The 26164-nt window shown below is 54.6% G+C and overlaps 3 protein-coding genes across 8 annotated transcripts in view; all 3 read left to right on the top strand.

The window, feature by feature from the left end:
* The window catches only part of GGNBP2 (gametogenetin binding protein 2), a 32880-nt gene extending 30427 nt beyond the window's left edge, over positions 1–2453 (top strand). For all 6 annotated transcript variants that reach the window (XM_043481938.1, XM_043481922.1, XM_043481906.1 and 3 more), the window contains 2 exons: positions 511–759; positions 1804–2453. In XM_043481938.1, coding sequence (XP_043337873.1) covers positions 511–759; positions 1804–2007 — 453 coding nt within the window. In that variant the 3' untranslated portion in view covers positions 2008–2453. The remainder of the gene's footprint in view (positions 1–510; positions 760–1803) is intronic.
* A 2120-nt stretch (positions 2454–4573) lies between these two features.
* DHRS11 (dehydrogenase/reductase 11) lies at positions 4574–12903 on the top strand. The gene is made up of 7 exons (XM_043482047.1): positions 4574–4984; positions 7648–7857; positions 10244–10338; positions 11052–11181; positions 11755–11847; positions 12068–12133; positions 12255–12903. Exons 1-7 carry the CDS (start codon positions 4628–4630, stop codon positions 12294–12296), a joined length of 993 nt encoding a protein of 330 aa, XP_043337982.1. The 5' UTR covers positions 4574–4627; the 3' UTR covers positions 12297–12903.
* Positions 12904–13693: 790 nt separating this feature from the next.
* On the top strand, positions 13694–19294 carry MRM1 (mitochondrial rRNA methyltransferase 1). Its single transcript, XM_043482034.1, has 5 exons — positions 13694–14363; positions 14565–14658; positions 17326–17458; positions 17558–17677; positions 18136–19294. The coding sequence occupies exons 1-5, from the start codon at positions 13795–13797 to the stop codon at positions 18306–18308; spliced, it is 1089 nt and encodes a 362-aa protein (XP_043337969.1). The 5' UTR covers positions 13694–13794; the 3' UTR covers positions 18309–19294.
* The last annotated feature ends 6870 nt before the right edge of the window (positions 19295–26164 follow it).

Here is a 26164-nt window from a genome sequence, read left to right as displayed (position 1 = left end):
TTCTACTCCAGGGGCTCTTCCTCACGGAAGGATCGAACCCTTTGCTCCCGTGTTTCTTGTGTTGGCTGGCAGATTCTTTACCACTGAGCCACCTGGAAGCAGAGTGTTTGCTGCGCAGTGAGTGCCGAGTAACTGCCAGCTGCTGCTGCTGTTCCTGGTAAAACCTTAACATACTCTCAGGGCATTTATTTTTCTTTAAACAGTAATCATTGCTATTATGCTCTGCCTCTTGGGGCTTCCTAGGCTCAGTGGTAAAGAACCTGCCTGCCAAACAAGAGACTCGGGTTCGATCCCTTCGTTAGGAAGATTCCCCTGGAGAAGGAAATGGCAGCCCGCTCCAGTATTCTTGTCTGGGAAATCCCACGGACAGAGCTAGCCTGGCGGGCTACAGTCCATGGGGGCGCAAAGAGTCAGACACGACTTGGCAACTAAACTATCACCTTTTTACCTGAGAGATACTTACCTGAGAGATACCTTTTTACCTGAGAGACACTTTTGCTGTGGTTTCAGATCCAAAAGCTTGGAAGCTGTATCACAGATCCAGGTAATCGAGAGACCTCAGGAAATACCGTGCACACAGTGTTTCACCGTGACAAGACCAAAGATGCACATCCTGAAAGCTGTTGCAGCTCTGAAAAGGGTGGGCAGCCACTGCCTTGGTTTGAGCATAGGAAAAATGTACCACAGTTTGCAGAACCTACAGAAACATCGTTTGGTCCTGATTCTGGAAAAGGTGCCAAGAGTTTAGTTGAACTCCTTGTAAGTAAGCCATGATATCTTTTTGTGGATAACTGATTACTCATGGGGTAGATGTGGGAGGAGACAGTATTTGAGGGTTTAACATTGGGAATGGGAGGAGGCTTTTGGGCAGTATTTCATTATTTTTCGGTGACTGCATTCCTGCTCTTCCACCATGTAACTGTTCTGGAGCACATTTCCTGTCCTCCTTTGTCTCAAAGGTAGAAGAGACTAGTTGGGAGAGGCACAGAGAGTTAGCATCAAGTCCAAGAGTCTGACTGCTTGGTGGGGGTTATTATAAGCAAGCTGCCTTTCTGAGTGGTAATTAATGGTAGCTAACCTTCCAGACCAGGAAAGTATATAGAATCTGAACTAGAGCCCATTTTCTGGGTTACTTCCTTCATGTAACCTTCATGTCATGTAGGATAAAAGCATAACTGAACTTGGGGCATCTTGTATAATTGATTTGCAGTCTTTATACTTTAGATGAATTATACCAAGCAACCTGGGGCATAGTTCGTGTGGAACTTGGAGGGGGGGCAAGGAAAGAAAAGGGTGGCATCTTTTCTGTAGTCATTATAGGATTCCAAGGGAAACAAATCCTTTAGAATACTAGCTTTTTTCTTTTTTATATGGTTGTAAAGTTTATTGGTGATACTGTACATTCATAAGTTTTTTAAAGGTTATATTTTACCTAACTTGTGGAGATAAATGTTTCAACATAGAGCCAGCCGAGAAAAGTCAGATTATTTAAAATTCGGTAGTTATTTATAACCATCTCTAATCACTTTAAAAGGCTAAGGTATGTTAGTAGTCTGCTTGTAGGCTTCTAGGACAAATTATAGATCGAGTTTTAAATCAAGTTGAGTTGCATTTTATTCTTACTTAGTACTTTCCAAGACAGAATGACATTTTGCTTATCCTGTAAACATTCTATTTAAAGGCTTTATGTGACTGAATTAAAACTAAAAACTAGCCTGCTTTAATTTTTAGCTGTCTTCTATTAGCATAGCATTTTGCATTCTTCATTTAAGTCATAATCTTAACTACTGCTTTAATTTGCAGGATGAGTCTGAATGTACTTCAGATGAGGAAATCTTTATCTCACAAGATGAAATACAGTCATTTATGGCTAATAACCAGTCTTTCTACAGCAATAGAGAACAATACCGACAGCATCTGAAGGAGAAATTTAATAAATACTGCCGCTTAAATGATCACAAGAGGCCCATTTGTAGTGGCTGGTTGACAACGGCTGGAGCAAATTAAATAAATAAAATAGCTCTGTCTTTCAATGAAACACTCAAGATGACTACTGCGCCTTCTCTTTCAAAAAAACTCTTTAATTTTAGTGACTTATGGCAAAATTTTATCTTAAATCAATGTGATTCTTTCTTGTTTTGGGAGACGGTGGAGGTAACCTCATTAGTTTGTTCTTTCTTCAGGCTTGTGTCTTTAGTTGTGTGGCTGCGCAGGCCTGCCATATGATTTAAGCCATCTCTTTTCATTAAATGTTTCTCTTTCTGTGAGACTTACTAAAAAGCAACTTAGTGGCAAAAAGTAATGTTGTACTTATACTTCTGTACAGAAATGACAATGAGCTGAATATATGGTTTTACAAAGTAGACATCCACTTGCGAAATGTTTGGATGTAATGTTAAAGCGCAATGTGCAAAATTTAAAATAAAGAATATTTATTAATACGCATAGTAAAATTTGGTGTACATGTTTCTACTTAATGTGTGGCAGTATTTTAATTAGCCACCTGTGGTCTTGTTACTTGACCAGTGATGATGTTAGGATGAAGAGCAAATGAGGAGAGAGATACAGGTTGTTGAAGACAAAAATTCTTCCCTTCGTCAGAGTTGACAGCTGAGAAAAGCAGATTCCAGTCTTTTGTTCTGAAAGAATAAATTTGCTGTGATACCTTTAAATACTGACTAGCATCCTATTTCCTTGTGAGATTTTTAACTGCTGTTATTTATAATGCTCCCTGATAACATTAACAAAGCACCTTAAATTCAGAGGTTCAGATTGAACTAGAAGAGTGAAAGCAAAACTTGGCAGAATTTCAACCAGGGGTTGCCTGGTCAGTAGTTACTCAGCGCGTAGGGAACTGGGAGCAGAAGGCTACACTGAGAGCTGACCACACTGTGGTCTGTGTGTCTGTTCCTTATCTGGTTTCCAACAATAAAGTCACTCTGGCTTTACACTTAACTGTTTTCACAAGCTGTCTGTGAGTACTGAAGGTGAGATACCCCTGGGAGTAGCATTTGGCTGCCATTTAAATGGTTGAGTCAATAGTTCAGTAAAATCATGTGCTTAGAGCTTTGTGTCTACATGCAGATAATACTTGGTGGGCAGCAGACAAATGGTGGGATGGTCAGTACCTCTCTGCAGTGGGGGTGGAATGAACCTTGTGGATTTTCTACCACTTAATCAGATTTCTAATCAGATTTCAAGTGGGCAACAGCAGAAGCTTAGTGAGATTTTAACTTTTGTAGTTGATATTTTTTTGAGCCACCCCCTGAGTTGTCTTTTCAAATCAAAGTGTTGTACGGGGACTGGGGCAGAGATAAAATGAGTAATTCCTTTCTGACCCTTGTTTGCTTTCATCCTGGAATCCATAAAAAAATGACTAAGAGTTCTCCCACAGCCCTTGGCTCTGAGCCCAATCCTCTTTCCACCACCTGTTGCAGCGAAGTTTTCTCCTGAGATTCCTAAATTAAGCAAGGGCTGGTTTTGTTTTAATCTTTGCCCTTGGAGCCAAACACGGGAGTGCTTGCTGAGTGAATACACCAGCCACATTCATGGCTTATTCCATTGGTTCAGTGGTGGGATTCCAGCAGAGATGTTTGCTCTTTGAAAGGCTGGCTATATAAAGAATGCAGAAGTGAGGCAGTATTCAGTGTTTTGATGGAATATCTTTAGTGGTCAGCAAAGTGACTGCTACTTTGAGCAGAACCAACAACCTAAGGAGAGACAAGGGAGGACACAGTGAAGGCTGTTTCAGAACACATACCCTGGCCTAATACTGTACTGCTTGCCATCCAAGCCAGGCTCCTCATCTGTCTCGGTATATCCTATAAAATGACAGTGTTAATAGGTTCTATCTCATAGGGCTCTTGTGCACATTAATATATTTGAGGTGCTTAAAATATATTTTACTATGCCCGCCACAGTAAGCGCTCAATAAATGTTAGCTATTGCTTTAATATTTCGCATACACCGTGGTATATTTGCTCCAGTGGGAGTAGGGGGGCTTAGCGAAGTTGTAGATTGTAGGTCATTAGGGATACAATCCCCTCCACCCCAATACACGTGTACTTGGGAGTGTTTGCATTTTTAACCATGAGTTCTCCAAGGTTAGAAACGCCAAGCGATCAGGCAGGGTTGAAAGCCCGTCCCAAGGTCACCCAGCGTTGACCGCTGAGACGCTCAACCTTCTGAGCTGAACCGTTCCCATCAGCCACCGGCTGGTTGAGGAAGGCAGTAGCGTCACCTTAAGTGCCCCGTAATTTCTCTTCCTGGCCTTTGGGTCAGGATAGGCAAGGCGGACAGAGCAAGAGGCGAGTACGCGCGTCCTCAGGCCTGGTGCAAGCCCGCGCCGCGCCTCGTTCTCCAAGGCTAAGAGCTCACAGGAGGAAACAGAACTACCAACTCCCGGGATCTTTCCGCCCAGTTCCGCGAGAAGCGGTTTGCTCTGGGCGGGGACAGGGCGAGGGCCGGAAGGGGCGGGGCGGGGACCAGGCGAGGGCCGGAAGGGGCGGGGTCGTGCTGGAGGGGAGGGGGCGGGGTCGGGGACCGGGCGAGGGCCGGATGGGGCGGGGCCGTGCCCGCGCGGCAGGGGCGGGGCGGGGCCGCCGACCCGCCTTGTCCTCCAGCCGGGATGTGGCCGATCGCCGAGGAGCGGAGGGTGGAGCAGGGGGCGGAGGCCGGCCAGAGTGGAGTCAGGTCCTGGCGTACCTCTGACGCGGGCAGGTCGACGGCGGGCGCCGCGGGGGTGACAAGAGAGCGGCCGGCCCCCTACGACCCAGGGCGGAGCTCGGCGATCCAAGTGCTCTGCTCCCAGAGCGAGGTGGGCGGGCGACTCGGGACCCTGGCCAGAGCCGGCATGGAGCGGTGGCGTGACCGGCTGGCACTGGTGACGGGAGCCTCGGGGGGCATCGGCGCGGCCGTGGCCCGGGCCCTGGTCCAGCAGGGTCTGAAGGTGGTGGGTTGTGCCCGCACCGTGGGCAACATCGAGGTAAGGCCCTGCTGGGGAGCGAGTGGCTCCGGGTGGCGTCGTTTCCGCCGGGCTTGGGTCCAGGTGGGGGATGGGGAGCGGTCGGAGCCAAGGTGTCACGCTGCCCTCTTGCCCGCCACCCCAGGGCCACTTGCAGCGGGCTCAGGGGCCAGAGAGGTGGACGCCTAGTTGGTGGAGGAGGCTTTTGGATCCCTCAGGGCAGGACTCTATCTTTGCTTTTTTAAAGTCTTGTCCGTTAGGGAGCTTTTTTCCTGACAGCCTCTGCTCTAGTATACCAATTCTCTGACTCCCTGGCATCTTTTCTCTTGCTTCCCTACCTGCCTGCTCAGGTTGGCTGAGAAAAGGAGAAGCCAGGGAGAAGGGAAGAAAGCTTTCTGGCCTCAGTGGCTAAGCTGGCAACTGGATTGCTTCCTCTGGTTCCCAGACCTAGCCCACATAGTCAAAGCGAGCAGGAGCTAGAGGACTTGATCCTGCTCATTTTTCACCCAGGACTGAGAGTGGGGTTGGAGTGGGAGTGGAGCTTTTCTGAAGAGGCTCAGCTCCACCTTCCCCTGAAGGTGAGGGTTAACCCCTCCTCGATGGACATGAGGGACAATTGGGATGTATATATAAAGTAGACCTTTTTTTCAGTTTCACTGTCACAGGTGGGAATGAGCAGGTAAACTAGGGCATTGAACCTGTGCGCTCTGGGGGACAAAGCAATGTGGAACTGAACCCCCTGGTTTTCCTCTTAATGTGGGTTGGGAGCCCCAAGGGTTGTGAGCACTAAGAGCTCAGAGAAAAAGGAAATGAAGTTGGCTGTGTTGGAGCAGGGAAGAAGGATGAGCAGTTTCCATCATAGGAGCACTTTGGATTTACCCCGGGCAGGACCCCCCTCAGGGTTTAGGCTGGTTCTGAGCTTGACCTCCACCCATGCTCAAAGTCCCTGGGGCAGGGAGAGGGCGAGGAGGCCTTGGGTGGGGCTGAGCAGGAAGGTGTACTGGAGGGAGGCCTGTCCCCTCCCCTGCTGCCGACCAAAGGTACGCTTTATGGCTCCTAGATGGTTCCAAGGTCACCTGGCTATACCTTTGGCCCGCACTGCCCCTCCCTTTCTCCTATTCTGAGGTGCTCAGGGCCCGCCTCCACTCCGGAGCCTAGAGGATCAGACCAGGGATTAGGCCACGTGATTCTCTGATTCTAAAGCCACTCTTGCCTTCTCTTCCTACTCCCACCCCCACCGCAAACCAGCCAAGAAAAGGGTCCCTGAACCCCGAGGAGAGCCCCCGACTGATCACTCGCCCCCCAGGAGGACTCCTTTAATGAGGGGGAATGGCTCAGCTGTGAGGGGACTAACAGGATTTCAGGTCCTTTTTGAGGCTAGATGCGGACAGGTAGGGCAACGAGAAGACAGCGACAGAGACATGTATTATCAGTCTCTCCATTGTGGCTTTGCTGCAGGGCTTTGAGTCTGGAGGAGGAATGGAGAAGTTGTGTGCCAGGAGAGGGAAGAATTCCAGGCTGTTTTGCCTGCCATCTGCTTTTCTTGATTGGTTGATGGATTCATTCACTGATACTCAAACAAAATTTGATTTCCGACATCCTACAATGAGAAGCCCTGTTTCCCGAGGGGGTCGTTGAGTAGGTGAAATTGGGGGAAGGGAGACTTCTGAGTCCCAGAGGACTGTACTGCTTAAACTCATGGAAAGTTAAAGCAGAAAAGAATTTCCTAGGTCACCTGACCGAGTCCTTTATTCCTGGCTTGGTTTGGGTGTAGGACGGCATTCCAGGGCAGGAGACCAAGCTGGCCCTGGCACCCCTGGCCCACCCATACGTGTCCATAGTCACCTTGAGGAGGCTCAGGTGCCCGGTCACTGGCCTCCAAAGCGACCACAGCTGGTTTTCTTCCTGCTTCTGAATGGCCGCTCACCTCAGCCATCTCTCAGTGACCTTCCTCTCTCAGGGATCCTTAGTGTCTTGAGGGCCCTGGCAGTGCCCAGGGGGTGCCCAGTGTCACCTGCTACCTGACTTGGCTCACAGTCTCCAGAGAAACTGGGGTGGAGGGTGGTGCCCCATGGGACTTTCTGACCATTTCTATAGGCAGGGCGAGGGGAAACCGGCCATTGAGCTCAACTGAAAAGTGAGAAGTCTGTGTGAGGGTTCTGAGCCAGCTGGCTGCAGCTTGTGGAGGGACAGCGGTCATTTAGATATAAGCCCTCCTGAGAGGGGTTGGGAGAGTGATGGGAGAGAAGCGAATCGAGGTCCTGGTGACTCGGCGCTGGTGGAAGAGACATGGGATGGAGTGTGGCTGTGAGCAGAGGTGTGTTCCTGATGGGAAAGAGTCAGAAAAGAGACATCGCTCCATTCCCGGGATCCCCAGGCCCCTTCTCTGACCCCCCACCTCACCCCAGAGCCCCAGAAACTTCTCCCTTCTTGAACAGAAGACTGGAGTTTATTTGGGAGGTTCCTCCACTGATGATCTCAGCCTCCCCCACCCTCGCTCAGGACTGCTCTCACCTCTGGACTTTGACCCAAGAGGTCAGGCTGTGGGGACGGGCCCAGGTGGCCACCAGAGGCGCGGGCTCTGTGAGCAGTGACAGCGGCGGGAGGTGGGGTCTGAGGGCGCGGGGTGGGTTGTGTGTGGAGTGAGCAGCTCATCCCAGTTAGACCCCTGTTGGGTTTCATAGGAGCTGGCTGCCGAATGTAAGAGTGCAGGCTACCCCGGGACTTTGATCCCCTACAGATGTGACCTGTCGAATGAGGAGGACATCCTCTCCATGTTCTCGGCGGTCCGCTCTCAGCACAGCGGCGTGGACATCTGCATCAACAACGCCGGCCTGGCCCGGCCCGACACCCTGCTCTCAGGCAGCACCAGCGGCTGGAAGGAAATGTTCAACGTAAGGGCGGGGGGCGGGGGTCTGTAGGGGGGGACGCAGGTCACAGCCGCCAGGAGGAAAGCAGGAAGACAGACATCTATGGCCAGGAGGAAAGCAGGAAAATAGACTTCTAGGGAGAGGAGGCTTCAGGTTTCTGCCTGGAGCACTTTGAGTCTCCCCTGCTTCTCCTCCCCAGAGGGAGAGGGAGTGGAGGAATGGCCAAATCTTTTCCATTCTTCTTTCCTCTGAGCCCCTGGGGGCAGTGTTTATAAGCTGGTTTCCTTCTGTTGGAAGGGAAATTGGTAGGAAAGGAAACTGCCTTCGGTCAGATGTCCCCAGGTGTCAGTTTTGTGCTTGGGACATGGTATTATGGGAAGAAAAGGACCCCAGAGGCAGGAGATGATGAAGATAATGTCTCATTCAGCCCCTCAGTAACCATGTGGCTTCAGGCCGGTGTCACCCTCTCTGAGCTTCAGTCTTCTCACATGTTAATTGGGATGAACTGCACCTAGGCCTTCAATGTCTGGGATCACAAATTCCAGTGTCCCCTGAGGCCAGGTAGGAACCCAAAGAGTGGGCGGGTTCCTACCACGTGGGGAAGCACTTGGCCATGGAGGGGCCCCTCCTGCATTCTGAGCAAGCGCGGGCCGGTGTGGCCAGATCGTGGGACTTCTCTGAGAGCAGCGGGGGGCATTGATTTCCAAGGAGACCCCCACCCACCCCATTCACCAAAACCTCAGCTCCAGGAATGCAAGGACTTTTGTCTATTTTATTCTGTCATAGCCTCAGCCTGCAGACACTCCATAGATATTTTTTAAATGAATGAAACCTTCTAATACAGATTGGAAATTAATTTTAGAATGTTTTAAAACCACGTGTAGACCAAGCACAGCCTTCAGGGCATGGGTTTTCAACCTCTAGATTGTAATATGGGGCAGTACCTTCAGGGTGTGAAACTAATTCTGAGAAGTGGAAAGCAGTGTGTAAATGGAATGTTTCTATCTCCCCCCAAGAGCTTTTCATATGTGCTCACAATAGCACCTGACAGGTGCTTGGGCCCAGAAATGAGCAATGAACGTTGAAACATTGAACAGGGATATGCAGCCCTGCCCTTGCTCTCAGAGAACCTTCTGGGAGATCCAAGTTGTGGACCTCACCTGCAGTCAGGGCGTCTCTAAACCTAGACCTCAGCTTGGCTGACTGTAAAGCGAGGCACGTATATGAAATCCCTAAGACCCATTTCAGCTGGAACATTATGTCATTCTCTTAGGATTGTCTTATGAGGCATCTCCCAAGAGAACCACGTCAGTGATCACAGAGGGAACCTTTGACCCCCAGATCTAGGAGATTCGCTCCCCTGGCCCAAGGCAATCTGTTTCTCCTAGTTTCTCCTCCTTCATCCCTCCGTCCCCAGAAGCTGAGTTCTCTGCCCCACAAACCCACATTGTTAAGAGGACCAAAAGCAGGGCTGGAAACCGCCTGTGTCCTGCGGTGAACGCCGGGCCAGCTTCACTCCAGGAGTGTTCTGTCCCAATGCCTGGCGCTGACACCTGATAAAGAGAAACATCTGACCTCCCAGCTGGTCTCCTCTCTTCCGCAGAGGAGAGAGTGAAGGCCCGCTGAAAGTTTTATCTCTGCTTGTCCTCCTGGGCGAGCCTAAGCGGTGGGGCTGGGCGGGCGCTTTAGAGCAGAGACACTTCCGTCGGGCGTCTATTCCCCGCAGGCTGGGGTCCAGGGGTCACCTCTGCCGGAGGAGCAGGAGTGGGCGGGGTCCACGGAAGGCAGGAAGCCCTCATGCCCTTGGGAGGCCCCTTGCCACGCAGTGACACGTGACCGCACCCCCAGTCTTGTAAATGGGATGGAGGTTGGAGGACAGCGTGGAAGGACGGAGGGCCAGCCTTCTCTCGTCCACTCTAGTCTAGAGGGAGGGACGGGAAAGGCATAGAGAGCAGCGGGGTGAAAGGCTGAGTGCGGTCCCGAGGAGAGAGATTTTTAAAGGAAGGATTTTAGGCTGTTTCGGAGCGAGGAGAGCCAGTGACTGTCCCAGAGAAGAGCAGGGCATTTGGGGAAGAAAAGGGGGTGAATTCCCTGAGGCAGAGGAGACAGCCAAGACAGGGAGCGCTCCTGGGTCCTGGGTGGGTTCTGGGGAGGGGTGGTGTCTGTTCCCGAATACACTTGAGGAACTTGAGGGCATCACCCAGCGAGGGGAGCCGCCTCTGCTGTCCGCCGGGGCTGGTGGCTGGACGGGGAGGGCATGTGAGGCCCGCGGCCCTGTCCTGTCCTTGGTCTCGGGTAGGACCCAGCCCCTGTTTGGGGTGCCCCCCACCCCGGGGTGCTCTGGGCTCCATCACCTGCTCAGACGGGCCCAGAGATGCAGATGCGCATTGTCTCCCACCCCGGCCCGCAGGTGAACGTGCTGGCCCTCAGCATCTGCACGCGGGAAGCCTTCCAGTCCATGAGGGAGCGGAAGGTGGATGACGGACACATCATCAACATCAACAGGTGAGGCGGCGGGGGCTGGGGCTCAGGCCGCCCCCCACCCTCCCAGTGGAGTGACCTGCCGCGGCTCCTTTGACCTCTTTGGACCTCATTGTCCCCGGGGTGGTAGAATAGGGATTTCACCCCCAGTTAACACCCAGATGGCACAACTGGGGCAGCAGGGAAGAATGTTATTGTGGTTGTTTAGTTGCTCAGTCATGTCTGACTCTTCGCGACCCCATGGACTATAGCCTGCCAGGCTCCTCTGTCCATGGGATTCTCCAAGCAAGAAAACTGGAGTGCGCTGCCATGCCCTCCTCCAGCGGGGGAAGAAGAGTACGTGCAAACGCCAGCCCCTCGTTGGCTGGAAGGGGTAGCTCGGCCCCTTGGCGGCTGAGGCCTGGGGGCCCTCCCAGGACTGGGGTTCTCCGTTCCTCAGGCTGCAGCAGGAACCTCACCATGTGGCTCAGGGTCTACAGTCTGTCATGGGGGCGCCCGCGGAGACACGGCCTCCGTGCCCTAGACTCTCATGAGGACCCTCTCAGTGAACCACACGGGTGAAAGGCAGAGCGCTTTGACCGCCTGCGTGGACTGAAGAGGGAATCCCGGGGTCCATGGAGGGAGGCCTTGGAGGAGGAGGGGGCCCGGAGGAGCCACTGATGTGGATGAGCCGGATGCGCGGCGGGGGCAGTGGGCCCGGCGTCACGCTCTCCTTCCCCTTCCCTCCCTCCGCCCAGCATGAGTGGCCACCGGGTGCCACCCCCGGCCGAGACCCATTTCTACAGCGCTACCAAGTACGCCGTCACCGCGCTGACGGAGGGGCTGAGGCAAGAGCTCCGGGAGGCCCAGAGCCACATTCGAGCCACGGTGAGGGGCACCCTGACCCCGGCCCCTCCCCGCCGCACACACTTGCGGCCCGGTGTGCCGCTGAGAGCCCGGCGTCCGTCCTGGGCACAGTCCCCGCGTGTCTCTGCCTTTGAGGCGGGAGAGGGGCTGACTTGATCCTAGGAGGAGGGGGCCAGGGCAGAGGGGCGAGGCTGAGGGAGCACAAGGGACCGTGGGAGGCCATGGCCGGAAAGCAGGACTGGGGCTCTCCCCGGGAAGGCTGCCCGAGCTTGGGTGGCTCGCTCAGCCTCTCCACGCCTCAGTCTTTCCAGCTGTAAAATGGAGATGAGAACCCCTAGCAGGTTATGAGGGTTTAAGGGAAGCCACTTTGTAAAGCTGACCTGGCTTTTAGTAACGGCTCTGTAGCTGGTAGGAATCATTCTGATGACCCCCCAGTGGCAGCTTTGGAGGGCGGAGGTGGCCGCTGGACCTCGGGCGGCTGTCCCTGTGAGGCTGGGGCCCTGTGGCTTCCGTCCTTTCCCTCCCAGCCCCCCGCCCCGGGCCCGACCTCTGGCCGGGGCTCAGCTCCTAAGCAGGCTGTCTCTGTTGGCACAGTGCATTTCTCCAGGAGTGGTGGAGACACAGTTCGCCTTCAAACTCCACGACAAGGACCCCGAGAAGGCAGCCGCCACCTATGAACACATGAAGGTGGGGCCCAGTGAAGCCACCCACTGCCTAAATGAAGGCAGAGGAGCCCTGGCCTTCAGACCTCGCCCTTCCAGCCAGCCCGTCGCCTCTCCTGGAGGGTGGGGTGGGGGAACGTGGATGCTGGAGAGGACCTCCCTGGTGGGGGGAGGACCTCCCTGGTAGGGGGAGGACCTTGGATCCATTCTGTCCTCACCTCACCCCTTTCCCCCGGTGCTCCCAGTGTCTCAAACCTGAGGACGTGGCCGAGGCCGTCATCTATGTCCTCAGCATGCCCCCACATGTCCAGGTGAGTCTGGCCTTGGCTGTCTGTCCCCTGGAGGAGCCCAGCCAGCCCAGCGGCGGAGAGGGGAGGCCTTAAGAGGGTGGGGAGAGCGTGCCTGCTTCCTCAAGCCTTGTGCCTTCTGCAGATCGGAGACATCCAGATGAGGCCCACGGAGCAAGTGACCTAGTGCCCTGTGGGGAGCTCCTCCCCGCACCCCCTCACAGCTGGGCAACTGCCCCTGGACTGGGGGTGTTGATTTCTGAACCCCTGGATTCCACTTCCTTTCCCCACCCCCACCAGGGGCTAGAAAACTTGAGGTTTTTATATGTCAACTTGTTTCCACCATGAATGGGTCGGGGGAGAGGAGGTGGTATCCCCTGATTGTTTTACCTGCTCCTTCTTTCTTGGTCCCCTTCTTGGGCTCCCTGGCCTTTGTCTGCTGCCCTTGCCTTCTTCCCTTTGGCCTGGGGAAGGGACTGTGGCCAAAAGTGGGGCTTTCCCTTATCTTCCTGAACCCCCACTTCCACCATCCCTTGAGGATGAGGCGGCGGAGGGAAGCCCTCACCTTCCATCTGAATGCTGATCAGGGCTCCAGGCTTCCTTCTCTCCCCCACCCCCACCCCCCCCCCCTTCTTTGCTCTGGCTCAGTTCTCCAGCCCCACTGCGGCTTCTCCACCCCTGGTGGGGTCCTCACTCCACTGACTATGGCAGCAGAATACCAGGGCCTGCCTCCCAAGTGGGTTTCACTGTGATCCTTAAAAAAAGAAAAATTGCATTAAAAAATCTTGGCTGCAGAAGTGTCTTTCAGTTCTTCCCCCTTCCTTTGATGAGGAATGATTGTGTCTCAGAGTTTCTTGCCCGAGAGCGGGAAGGTGGGTGGATTGGGGGCATCCTTCCTGGAGTGAATTACCTTTTGGGTTGGGTCTGGAAAATGGGTAGGAATTTCCGGCCAGAAAAAGAGGACAGCAGGGCGCGCCAGGCAGAGAGGCCCCGAAGAGCATGCAGTGCTGGAATAGCACAGAACTTGGTGCAGGATTGACGGTGAGGCTGAAAAGGTAGCTCCTGCCTGGATCCCGGGGTCGGGGGCGGGGTCTGATTCCTGAGCAAGGAGTCTGGCCCTTAACCTGTGGGGCCAAGGGCATCAGCTGGTTTGTCAGTAGGCCAGAGCTGTCACTCAGAGAATCAGGGCCATGGGATCGGAAGTCATCGGTGGGGTTTCTGCTGACCGGTGCTAAGGTCTGACGTAGTGTAGTGGAGGTGTAGCGGAGAGGTTGGATGCAGAAGCAGCTCCGGAGGAATACTGCCAGCACCCGGTGGCGGAGGGCGTCACCACGCCCAGCCAGGTTGGAGAGGAGACCCAACACATCGCCTTTAAGTGTCCTTTGCTGGCGCCGGGGTGAAAGGTCCTCCAGCCTCCCGAGGCCTTGGAGGGTGCACGACGCCGCCCGGCCCGCAGTCGGGTCAGTTCAGCGGCGAGCACCCCCTAGCCCCGGCGCCTCGGCGGTGGATGGTGGTCGCTCCGTCTGCCCTGAAGGGGGCGCTGTAGAGACGGCCTGGCCGCCGCACATGCGCCTTGCAGCTCCCGGGCGGGGGCGGGGCGTCCGGACGCGGAAGCGGAGCGGCTCACGTGGGGGACGGCGCCGGCGGGAGTGAGTGCCCCTGGGGACGCAGCCCGGGCATCGACCATGGCGCTGCCCCCGGCCGCCGGGGCCGCGACCTGGCGCTGCTGCGGCCACCTCCTCACGCGTCCTTTCTCCCAAGCGACGCGGCGCGGGGCGCGGCCAGGCGGGGAGGAGCTCGGCCGCCTGCCCCTGGATGACCTGGGGTCGGTGCCGCGGCCGGCCGGGGGCCTGGAGCTCCTGTTTGGCCTGTCCCCGTGCCTCCTGGCGCTGCGGGCCGCCCGCCGCCGCGTCGCCCGGCTCCTAATCCAGGCCGGCAGGTCCGGGCTGGAGGGGCAGAGGGCTGAGCTGCTGCGCGCGGCCGAGGCGCGGACCATCCCGGTGTTGCGGCCCCGGCGGCGGGAGCTGGACGTCCTGTGCCGCCACCAGGTTCACCAGGGCGTCTGCATGGAAGTGAGCCCCCTGCGGCCCCGGCCCTGGGCCGAGGCCGAGGCCGAGAAGGCCCGACCAGGAGACGACCCCCAGCAGCTGTGGCTAGTCCTCGAGGGGCTGCAGGATCCCCGGAACCTTGGGGCCGTGCTGCGCTCCGCTCACTTCCTCGGAGTGGATAAGGTCATCACCAGCCGGAGAAACAGGCACGGACGCCCCTTATTCCCCGCGCGTCCCCATCTGGAGGCACAGCCGAGTTCCTAAGCACCTTGACCCTTGGGTGGTCCCTCAACCAGACCTCCCCGACGCCAGAATTCTTACCCCCTAACCCGTGGGGTATGGGGGAGGGCACAGCACCGGGCCTGAGGTTACCCGGCTTCATATGGTGGCATGGGGAAACCTTGCAGCTGCCCGCTCACTCCAGTAGTCAGCAAGGCCAGCGCCGGGGCTATGGAGGTGATGGACGTGTTCTCCACTGATGACCTGGCCGGTTTTTTACAGGTAATGGCGAGGGGGAAGCGGGGGTGTGTCAATAAAGGAGAAGAAATGAGCCAAGCTCAGTCTCCAAGGGCCTCCCGGCCAGCAGCTGAGGGAGGAGAGGGAGGGGGTGGGGGGGCGTGTTGGTATCGCTTCCTTGTTTGTTTAGTCACTAAGTCGTGACCACTCTGCGACCTCACGGACTGCAGCACGCCAGGCTTCCCTGTCCAAAGTATTGTGGCCATTGGAGCTTCAGCATTAGTCCTTCCAGTGAATATTTAGGATTGATTTCCTTTGGGATGGACTGGTTTGATCTCCTTGCAGTCCAAGGGACTCTCAAGAGTCTTCTCCAGCCCCACAATTTGAAGGCATTAAGTTTTCGGAGCTCAGCGTTCTTTATGGTCCAACTCTCGCATCCATACACGACTACTGGAAAAACTGTAGCTTTGGCTATATGGACCTTTGTAGGCAAAGTGATGTCTCTGCTTTTTAATATGCTGTCTAGTTTGGACATAGCTTTTCTTCCAAGGAGCAAGCATCTTTTAATTTCATAGTTAAAGTCAGCATTTGCAGTGATTTTGGAGCCTCCAAAATAAAACCTGTCATTGTTTCCACTTTTTCCCCTTTTATTTGTCATGATGTAATGAGCCCAGATGCCATGATCTTCATTTTTTTGAATGTTGAGTTTAAGCCAGCCTTTTCACTCTTTCACCCTCCTCAAGAAGCTCTTTAGTTCCTCTTAGTTTCTGCCATTAGAGTGGTATCATCTGCATATCTGAGGTTGATGATATTTCTCCTGGCAATCTTGATTCCAGCCTGTGATTCATCCAGCCATGTAAATCGCTTTGAGAAGAGAAGGATCTGGAGTTTTAAAAAGCATACCTGGAGCAGAACCTGATGTTACGGACTTTCACTGCACTCCTTTCAGAGGCACACCTGTTGCTCCTCATGCAGGTTACTCAGTGCTTCACTGGCTAGGGGCTTCCTGAGAGCTCAGTTGGTACAGAATCTGCCTGCAATGCAGGAGACCTTGATTCGATTCCTGGGTCGGGAAGATCCGCTGAAGAAGGGATAGGCTACCCATTCCAGTATTCTGGCCTGGAGAATTCCATGGACTGTAGGTCCATGGAGTCTCAGAGTCGACATGACTGAGTGACTTTCAGTTCACTGCCTAGTAAGTAAAATGTTGGTTGCTCAGTATGTCCAACTCTTTGGGACCCCATGGACTGTAGCCCGCCAGGCTCCTCTGTCCATGGAATTCTTCAGGCAAGAATAATGGAGTGGGTAGCCATTTCCTTCTCCAGGGGATCTTCTCAACCCAGGGGATCAAGCCCAGGTCTCCTGCATTGCAGGTAGGTTCTTTACCATATGAACTGCCAGGGAAGCCCATCTAGTAAGTAGGTCTTCAGTAAATGTTCACTCCTGAGAAACCAGTGGTTCCTGCTTCATCCTGTAGGGAAGCAGTTTGAAAGGCTCTTTGGACAAGGACTAGTCTATCCCTTCCCCCTGGTCCCTCCCACACACGAAGAAACAAACAAAAGAAACCCCCCAAACCACTACCACCAGCAGCATCGTCACCACCACCAAAAAAACCCACTTTGATGTTTACGAAGGAAGGGGCTGCTGCGGCTGCTGCTAAGTCGCTTCAGTGTCGGCTCTTCGCGACCTTAGCAAAACCCCTGGTCCATCAGCATTTGTCTTCAGCTGTGCTTCCCTTGCTGGACACAAGGGGGCAGTATTGGCCCGTGTTTAGCAGTTTCCCTGCCCATCCCCCAGGGCCCCTCAGTCCTTGGGTCCCTTTTCGGTACATACTCATTTCTTGTTTGTCACATGCAATCTGATGGTTTTAAATTGCCTTTTAGATTCGAATGCCTCCCAAATATATATCCTTCTGGGTTTTGCTCCTGAACCTCAGATTCACATATCTAGTTGCCTACTCAACAGCTCTTTTTTCTGTCTAATGGGCATTTCAAACAAGATTTCCAAATGTTCCTGTTCCTTTTGCAGATTTAGCCAGCTCACTTGATGGCAGCTCCTCCTGCCTTCAGTTGTTTAGGCCTTGGCATCCTCCTCGGTTCTTCCTGCTCTCTCTCCCACATCCCACCTGTCTTACAAGGATGTGATTGTCCAGTCCTGCACATGCAGCTGACGACAAAGGTACAGGTAGTTCAGGTTTGACCCAGAGATTTAGAAAAGGATTTAAAATAAACGGATATTGTTAAGGCACCTCCTTTCATTTTTACCTTGACCTTATTTCCACATTCTGACCGTTTCTGACCATCTCCACTGTTACCACTGTGGTCCAAGCCACCAGCATCTCTGCCTGTATCACTGCAGAAACCTAACTGGTCTGCTTGTTTCTGCTCTCAACATAGACAGAGTGATTCTGTAGAGACGTAAGTTAGACCATGTCACAGCTTCTCCGCCCAAAACCCTTCAAAGGCTTTGTCTCTCTCAGAGTGAGGCTACACTTCAGTGAGGCATCCCTGATCACCCTACTGTGAGGCTGGGGTTTGGGCCTGTTTGGTTCATGGCCTTATCCCCAGTGCCGAGCACAGAGCCTATCCACTCTAGGTGCTTGATAACTACTGACTGAATCCAGCGGCTCAACGAGGGAATGACTAGATGGGCAAGGCCGGGCTCCTCCCGGCCAGTGCTCCGCTGAAGGACTGATTTCTCCTCCCCTTTCAGGCCAGAGCCCGGCAGGGCTGGCTCGTGGCTGGCACGGTGGGCTGCCCGGGGCCTGAGATCGCCCCGTCCTCCAAGATCCCCATCACTCGCTGCTTGGAGTTCTTATGGGACCGGCCTACCCTCCTCGTGCTGGGTAGGTAGATGTCCCTGCTCTTTGCCGAGATGCAAGCTTCCTGAGTGCCTTCCTGCCCAGCTGGGGCCTCTGTAACCCTCCGGCTCCCCTGCTCTGCAGGGAACGAGGGCTCTGGTCTTTCCCGGGAAGTGCAGGCCTCCTGCCAGCTTCTCCTCACCATCCTGCCCGGCCGGCAGCTGCCTCCTGGACTTGAGTCCTTAAACGTCTCCGTGGCCGCAGGTGAGTTTCCTCTCCCCTTCCTTCTCTCCCTCTGATCACATGCATACAGCTGCTTCAATTCACCCTAGATACCCTTCTCAATTTTTCTGTCTGAATTGCTTATATGTGCCAAATGAGGAAAATGTCTACACCTTTTAAAAAATTAATTTCTTTTGACTGCTCTGGGTCATCATTGCTGCCCAAGGGCTTTCTCTAGTTAAGGTGAGCAGGGGCCACTCTCTAGTTGCAGGCTTCTCATTGCAGTGACTTCTCGTTTGTGTGCGTGGTGCATGGGCTTCGTTGCCCTGCAGAGCATGTGGAATCTTCCTGAACCAGGAATGGAACCCATGTACCCTGAATTGGCAGGCAGGTTCTTAACCACTGGACCACCAGGGAAGTCCCCTACAGCCTCTTGAGGATGAAGTGAGGAAGTGCCTGGCCCATGGTCCCTCCTCTTTTCCATCTGTCTGTCTGTGCAGGAATCCTTCTTCACTCCATCTGCAGCCAGAGGAAGGGGTTCCCAGTGGAAGGGAGGAGAGAGCAACTTCCCCAAGACCCCCAAGATCCCTCGGCCGCATCTGAAGCAGCCAGTGTGGCTCAGCACCCAGGACCGTCCTCAGGATCAGAAGAGAAGAGACAAGACGGGGGCTAACCGGGACTGTCCACAGTGTCTGCTGGGGAGCCTCCGCACCCACACCCTTGAATGTGCTGGAATCTCTTGTGTTCTTATGAGTGTGCATCAGGCCTCTGTTTATAAACCGCTGTCCCCGGGAGCCCGAAGCTTTGTGGTAGAGACCACAGGAAGTTCAGTTTCCCATTTTTTTTGGACTTGCGGTTGGAGAGGGCAGCCTGTTCATTTCTACGCTGCGCTGGGACGGAGGGTCTCTTTCTTCCCAGGTCCCGCCTGGAAGTGAGGGGGCGTTTTGGACGTCAGAAGGGAATCAGGCAGCCCCATCCAGGGTCCTCTTCCTCTTGGACGGGTGTGAGAAGGCAGAGGGAAGCCCGGGGCACTCCTGTGAGCCAGATAGGTGCAAATCCAGGCTCAAACCCTGTGAGCACACGGCTTCATCTTTCTGTGTCTAGTGGCCGCCGTCTGCGCCTCTGCCCCAGGGCTGTTGTGAGGATCCAGTAAAACATCACTTGATATCCGGCAGGCACCCCTTCTTTCTGGTTCCTCCACTAGGTGGCAGCCTTGCTCTTTGGTCCACAGTTTCTTTGGGAAGCTTTCACAGCCACCCGGGGCGGTTCCTGGCTGTGACTCACCCCAGAGAGGCAGGGGAAAGATTAGCAAATACCTGCCAACTCACTGGCCCTCCAGTACCCGCCATGGGTGAGTCACCAGTTAGCCGGCCTCCATGGAAGGACCTGCCGAACCAGAGTTCTGGCCTTTGATTCTGGGAGGTGGTGAGGACCTTGCAGATCTGCCATTTATTGTACAACCCAGACAGATTCGGTCCTCCTCTCCCAGGCTCCCGTGAGTGGAGCAGAGGCCACTAGGATAAGTAGCTTAGAGCAGTCTTGGCTGCTCACTGGAACCACGTGGCAAGCTTTGAAAAACAGCTGACACCCCTCTCAGCCTGATGGAATTGGTCAGGGTGCGACATGAACATCCGACTTTTTTTAAAGGACTTTATCTATTTTCTGTTTTGGCCGTGCTGGATCTTTGCTGCTCGGGCTCTCTAGTTGTGGAGAGCAGGGGCGACTCTAGCTGCGCTGCACGGGCTTCAGTAGTTGTACAAGGGCTCAGTGGCTGCAGCTGCCAGCTCTGAGCACAGGCTCAGTGGTTGCAATGAATGGACTTAGTTGCCCCACGGCATGTGGGATCTTCCCGGATCAGGGATCGAACCCTCGTCCCCTGCATTGGCAGGTGGATTCTTTACCGCTGAGGCACCAGGGAAATTCCGAACATTGAATTTTTAAAGCTCCCCCAGATGGGTCTCAGTTGCAGCCCAGGCCAGGAACCGTTAGGTTTCTACTGATGTTCTGGGCTGGGTAACTTGTGAAGGCCTGTCCTGTACATTGTAGGGTGTTGAGCAGCATCTCTGGCCTCTGCCCACAAGGTGACGGTAAGCACCCTCTCTCCCCTGAGTTGTGACAACTGAAAACGTCCCCAGGGGGATGGAATCAGCCCTTGAGCTGCACTGCTTGGGAGCGCGGGTCTGGGGGATGGCCACCCGCGGCGCAGGTCCTGATGCTGTGACCTCAGCCAGTTCCTCAGCCTCCTGCTCGTCAATGGGCAGGGGTAATCCTGCCTCCCTGGGTGGCGGGGAGGGGAGATGGGGGAGAAGAACTCGGGGCCTTACAGGTTGTAGGTGCTTAGTAAGTAGTACTGCCCTGTTCTCTGTGGGATGGACTCATCTTGAATTCTAATGGTGATGCCAGTTTAGAAAGACACTGAACTTCAATTTTAAAAAGGCCAAAGATGGGACTTCCCTGGCGGTCCAGTACTTAAGACTCTGTGCTCCCAAGGCAGAGGGCCTGGGTTTGATCCCTAGTCATGGAACTAGATCCCATGTGCCACGCCTAAAGAGCCCATGTGCTGAAGCTAAGACCTGGTGCAGCCAAATTTTTTTTTTTTAAGTAGTATAATTCCAGCTGATTTGGGTTGTTGTACGGCAGAAAGCAACAGGACATTGTGAAGCAGTTTTCCTCCAGTTAAAAAGTGAAAGTGAAGTCGCTCAGTCGTGTCCGACTCTGGGACCCCACGGACTGCAGCCCGCCAGGCTCTTCCATCCATGGGGTTTTCCAGGCAAGGATACTGGAGTGGGTTGCCATTTCCTGCTCCAGGGGATTTTCCCAACCCAGGGATTGAACCTGGGTCTCTGCATTGCAGGCAGACTGTCGTCTGAACTACCAGGGAATCCCTCCAATTAAAAAGTAAATTAGAAATAAAAGGGACAAAGATGGCTTTAAAGTCAGAGCTTTTCCTCTCAAAAAGGAGGAGGAACCCCTCCTTCATACACTCCATAGATCTCCACCACACGGGTTTCCCCCGAGCCCTGTCCCTGACTGCCACACAGATGTGACCTCCATCCTCTCAGGTATACGACACCGCCTCCCGCATCACCTCTGCGCTCTCGGCGAAGAGGCCAGTGTGTTTGTTTTTCTTATTTTTTTCCAGCTGCACCACAGGGTAAGTGAGATCTTAGTTCCTCGACCAGGGATCAAGCCCGTGCCCGCTGTAGTGGAAGCACTGAGTCTTAACCTCTGCCCACCAGGGTGGTTCCCCTCGTGTGGTTTTTGACTGCGGCTATGCCTTAGCATCCTGGGGTCAGGGAATGGGAGGGTCACTTGAATAGTCCAGGTGTGCGGAGGTACCAGGCTCACTGAGTCAGCATCTCTTGGGAAGAAGCCAGACACCAGCATTTTTTTTTAAGAACTGTCCAGCTGATGGCCAGTATACTGCCAGTTGGAGAATCACTGGCTGTCAAACTCCGGCATATGTCCAACTGCTTCCATACCGTTCACACCCGTGCTTTTGAGAGCATATCTGAAAGTTTGGGCCAAGCAAGCTTTTACCTGTCCCCAAGGTTCTTCAGAAGATGCTGGATCCAGCCCTGACTCTGGCTTCCTCCCTGGGCGGTGTCTCGGTTTCCTCATCTGTACAATGGGGATAATGCCATCTACACCTGCTCCAGCTACCCTCTCCCCAACAGGGAAGTTGTAAAGATTAAAGAGTGCTGTGTAAACTACAGGACTGTGTGCCCAGGACTGGTACATCATAATTCAAACCTGGATGTGAGGGTTCAGGTCAATGTGTCAACCCGAGTGGGCCACAGGGTGCCCAGATCCTTGGTCAGACATTATCCTGGGTGGTTCTGTGAGGGTATTTTTGGGTGAGATTAGCATTGCTGGGCTGAGTAAAGCAGATGGCACTCCCCTGTGTGGTGGGCCTTGTCCAGTCTGTTGAGGACCCCAGTAGAACAGAAAGGCTGACCCTTCCCCAAGTGAGAATATTCTGCCTGCCTTTTGGAAGTGAAACATGGCCTCTTCCTAGGTCTCAGGCCTGCTGGCCCTTAGATGGTTACGACGTCATCAGCTCTCCTGGGGTTTCCAGCCCTACCCTGCAGAACTTGGGGCTTCTCAGCCTCTGTAATCACATGACCCAACTCCTTATAACATATAGTGTGTGTGTGTAGGGTATGCATATATGTGTGTGTGTGCACGAACATGCATGCATGCTTGGTCATGTCTGACTCTTTGCAACCTCATGGACTAGCCCACCAGGCTCCTCTGTCCATGGGATTTTTCAGGCAAGGATACTGGAGTGAGTAGTCATTTCCTTCTCCAGGGATCTTCCTCACCCAGAGATCAAACCTGCATCTTGTATCTCCTGCATTGGCAGATTCTTTACCACTGTACTCCTGGGAAATCAAATATATATATATATAGAGAGAGAGAGAGGTTCTGTTTCTCTGGAGATCCCAGACTAATCGATCTGGTGGAAACAGGCTGAGGTGTCCTGGTGCTCCCCCCCATACTGGGGTACAGAATTGAGCTGTGCTCTCCAGAACTAAAGCTAGCATGGAGCCTAGAAGTAGGGGTGGGTGTTCTTGGGGTCCAGAGCCCTCTTCTGCCCACTGACCCCTCTGTGGTGTCCGGACCCCTCTCTAACCTTGGGCCTGCTGTCCGTCAGCTTTCTGAGTCCCAGGGGTCTGGGTCACCCCCAGGGCCACTCCCCTGGGGAAACAGCCAGGCCCAGGTGGCTCCTTCCTGCTTCTTCCCCCCAGGCAGCAGGCTGGCTGTCCTCGGGAAGACAGGTTCACTTGAACCAGAGGGAATTGCGGCTGTAATTACCTGCCCAGGACATACAGATACGTGGTAGTGTCATGCAACCCAGACACTCTCCAAATGAAGAAAACGCACCCGAGGCCAAGGATGAGGCCTGCTTCTCTGCGCGTGACCTCAGGTGCCAGGTACATGGAGGCTGCTCAGCTCAGCTGGTGTGGTTAAACCCCGGGAGCTGGGGCAGCTGTGGCCGTGGGTAGGAAGGCCAGCAGCGTCAGGGTGCGGCCAGAGGAGAGCGCGGCCGTGGCTGAGGCCAGACCTTGGCTGGTAAGCCGTGTGCGCTGTGAGTTCCAGCTCTGACACTTGGTGGTCGTGTCCTCAAGTGTCCTCTGACACTTGGTGGTCGTGCCAAGCCTTGGCTTTCCTCGTCTGTGAGTAGGCACAGCAACAGTGTCCACGTGGGGGGGTCGTGCCCGTAAAGCCCCCGGCCCTGTGTCCTCAGACTTCGAGATGTTCTCTCAGCCGACATGGGCCGACCTAGAGGTCAGGACGTGGCCCTGCCCTCCCACCACCCTGGCCTCAGTTTCCCCAGAGGCTCTAGGACCCCTTTTAGCCACAACACACAATGGTTTACTGGGGAGAACAGAGGGAGCTGGGAGAGGCGGGGCTGAAATGACATTCCTAGGAGGTTGGGGTTGCCAGAGCACCCTGCCCCCTCCAGGGCTGGCATCTTTTTTTTTTTTTTTTTCCTGCAGAAGGCTAAATTGCCAGTTCCCTCCCCCAGGCTGGGATCCTCAACTAGAGCCCCCCTACTACAGGGAGGGTGGGCGCCAGGGAGCCCCACAGTTTGTAATCAACCTTGAGGTCTCTGACTTCCACAGGTGCAATTAGCATGCCCATCTGCTAATCCCTGATTAATGATGTTTACAAACACAGGACCCTGCTCTCAGAGCCGCTCAGCACCCCCCTCCGGGGCCAGGAGGCAGGGGTCTTCCGAGCACCACCCCCCACCCTCCCCATGTAGCCCACCTCTTCAGGCCTCCCCACGCAACCCCTCTTCCATCCCCTGCCCCAGGCAGCGAGCAGAGCTGGAGATCCTTCCAGAGCCCTGGGCCCAGTCCTCACTGCACTGGGTAGAGCAGAGGCCCCGTGAGATCGCAGGGAGCCCAGAGGCTGTGAGGCTGGGGCCTTGCTCTCCGTTCCCCCCAGTTCTGGAACTCCCGGGACAAGCGGTGTTGCTTTCACTCACCAGCCCAGCGCTGGCCCTGGGGCACACACGCCTCCCTTCCTGGAGGAGTGGGCCTGTCCCTGGCGCCCTGAGGCCTCTCCCCAGACGGGGCATTTCCAACCCTGCTGAGGACTGCCTGGGTCCTCTCACAGGCAAAGTTGCTAAAGCATCAGGAGCACACTTCTAGGGGACTTGCCTGGTGGTCCAGTGGTTAAGGACCTGCTTTCTAATGCAGGGGGCGTGGGTTCCATCCCTGGTCGGGGAACTAATATCCCACTTTGTTTTGTTTTTGTTGTTAAGTCGCTCAGTCATGTCCGACTCTGTGCAACCACATGGACTGTAGCCCGCTAGGCTCCTCTGTCCATGGGATTTCCCAGGGAAGAATACTGGAGTGGGTTGCCATTTCCTCCTCCAGGGGATCTTTCCAACCCAGGGGTCGAACCAAGTCTCCTGCATTGGCAGGCGGGTTCTTTTATCACTGAGCCACCACATGCCGCTGGGCAGCTAAGGCATTGCCCGCGACTGCTGAGCCTGTGTGCTCTGGAGCCCACGTGCCACAACTAGAGAACTTGTCCGCTGCCCGCAGACCTGCAGAGATCCCATAGGCAGCAACTAAGACCCCACTCAGCCAAATAAATGATTATTAACACACACACACACACACACTTCTGAGTCAGACAGTCCTGGGTCCAAATACTGGGTCAGCCTCAGGCCCATCCCTTAACCTGATTTAATCTCAGTTTCTTCATCTGTGAAGTGGAGATAGGAACAGTACCTATCATAGGGGTCGTTGTGGGCATTAATGATGGGATGTATAAAAAGGACTCAGCACGGTTCCAGGGACACATTAGGTGCTCAATAAATGTAAACACTTTCAGGGCAGCAGAAGTAACAATAATGGTGATGACGATGATAGGAAAGGAGGTCTCTGAGCTCCAGGGTGTTTGGGGAGTCTCCTTCTCCTGCTGCCCCACCCCCCAACGCCCCTCTGGGGAGAAGGGCAGGTCCCAGCTCATTACTGGCGGGGGCTGGGGTGGAGGTGTCAGATTGGAATCCCTCCTGGGTCTGTTCGCAGCTTCTCTGTTTCATTAACACCTCCCTGGTGGTCTTCAGCTCATCCTGCTGGGGGAGGTGCTCTGGAAAGTTCCAAAGGCTTCCTCCCCAGCCCAGAGCTCGCTGCTCCACGCTGCTAGGTCTGTGCTCAGACAGGGTTTTATGTGGGAGAGTGGTGGCCACTGGCCCGGAGGCTGTCTCTGTCCGCCCCCCCCCCGCCAGGGTCCTGGGGGCCTGGTCAGGGGGTCTAGCACCTGAAGCTGCCCCTTGCTCCCCAGCCAGCCTCTCCTCCCCAGAGCGTCCCACCCAGCCCAGCCACTTTTTCTTCCTTTTGGATCTCCATGACTGTGTGAACACGGCGTGGTCCTGGGTTCTCATCCTGACCCACCACTTCCTAGCTCGATGACCAAAGGCAAGTCGCTTTCCTCCAGGACATCTATCCCGTTCTGTAAAATGGGGACACGAAGCCCACAGCCTGGAAGCCCACCGTCCGCTGAATCGGTCAGCTCTCCGCAATGGGCGGCCATTGTGATTTTACGGGGAGTGACAACTGCTCTCAGAACAATCACTCTGCACCCCAGGACTTGATTTAGCCAGCTGGGGGGTCGGGGAGTGGAGGCCAGAGTCCCAAGGACCTGTCAGTTTCAAGGAAGCAGGAGAGGGCATGAGCTTTGCCCCGATGAATTGTTCCAGCTCTGTCCGCAGACTGGGAGAGGGAGTGGGGCTGGTCACTGAACTGGGACCAGGAGATTTATTCCTTGGGCTCTGGGAAGGCTGCTTCTAAACAAGGTTCCTCTCCACTACACTCCAAGAAGGCTTCTTATGGAAATGCCTGTCCTTCGCCCCCCTACTGCCCTCTCAGTCACAATGGTCCATTTCTGAGGACGCTCTTCACCAGCTGCGGTGGCCCCGGGGGAGGAGGGGCTCGGTTGGAGTAGGGGCTGGGCCCGAGCCCCTCTCCGCTTTCCCCCCTTCCCCAATCAGGCAGTCTAGTTGAACTTGACTCTTTCTGCTTTCTCCTGCCACCTCTCAGCCTCCTGGCCCCACTCTGATGCCCTGCTTTTTGCTGAGGTTTGTGGATGTCAGAACGGAGAGACTATGGAAACTGGTACCTTTTATGGTTTGTCTGTCAACTCAAAAACATGTCAGTGGGCTCAACAGTTTGCTTCAGAAAGAAGAAAATGAGAAGTCAGCAAACAAGGGAGGCAGTAACGGGGTGGCGGGGGGGCTTGCCTCCTTGCTAGCACCCTTAAGGCCCTTCCCCAGTCTCTCGGCCCCCAGAGTCCTCTGCAGACCCTAAGCACCCCCCACCCCCTAGGAAGGTCCACCCCGTCCTTGAGTCTTTGGAGCAGGAATTATTAATAACTTCCTAGGCCCCCCACATAGGGCCAGGCACTTACAGGGAGACGGGGCTAGTTTATAACCCATGAATGAACAAGCAAATAGGTCCTGAGGTCGGAGACTAATTGCCTCCTGCTTTTTGGTGGGGTGGGTTGTGG

Source organism: Cervus canadensis, chromosome 1 (assembly GCF_019320065.1).
Source record: "Cervus canadensis isolate Bull #8, Minnesota chromosome 1, ASM1932006v1, whole genome shotgun sequence".
Classification (NCBI taxonomy): domain Eukaryota; kingdom Metazoa; phylum Chordata; class Mammalia; order Artiodactyla; family Cervidae; genus Cervus; species Cervus canadensis.
The sequence above is the reverse complement of the archived record's forward strand: the minus strand, read 5'-3'. Positions and strand labels throughout refer to the sequence as shown.

What these genes read in the sequence shown, in the direction of transcription:
- MRM1 (XM_043482034.1), top strand. Translation starts at nt 13,795, where the DNA reads ATGGCGCTGCCCCCGGCCGCCGGGGCCGCGACCTGGCGCTGCTGCGGC. An exon ending in ATCACCAGCCGGAGAAACAG is followed by an intron (nt 14,364 to 14,564) that starts GCACGGACGCCC and finishes GAAACCTTGCAG; the next exon opens with CTGCCCGCTCACTCCAGTAG. An exon ending in ACCTGGCCGGTTTTTTACAG is followed by an intron (nt 14,659 to 17,325) that starts GTAATGGCGAGG and finishes CTCCCCTTTCAG; the next exon opens with GCCAGAGCCCGGCAGGGCTG.
- DHRS11 (XM_043482047.1), top strand. Translation starts at nt 4,628, where the DNA reads ATGTGGCCGATCGCCGAGGAGCGGAGGGTGGAGCAGGGGGCGGAGGCC. An exon ending in GCACCGTGGGCAACATCGAG is followed by an intron (nt 4,985 to 7,647) that starts GTAAGGCCCTGC and finishes TGGGTTTCATAG; the next exon opens with GAGCTGGCTGCCGAATGTAA. An exon ending in GCTGGAAGGAAATGTTCAAC is followed by an intron (nt 7,858 to 10,243) that starts GTAAGGGCGGGG and finishes CCCGGCCCGCAG; the next exon opens with GTGAACGTGCTGGCCCTCAG.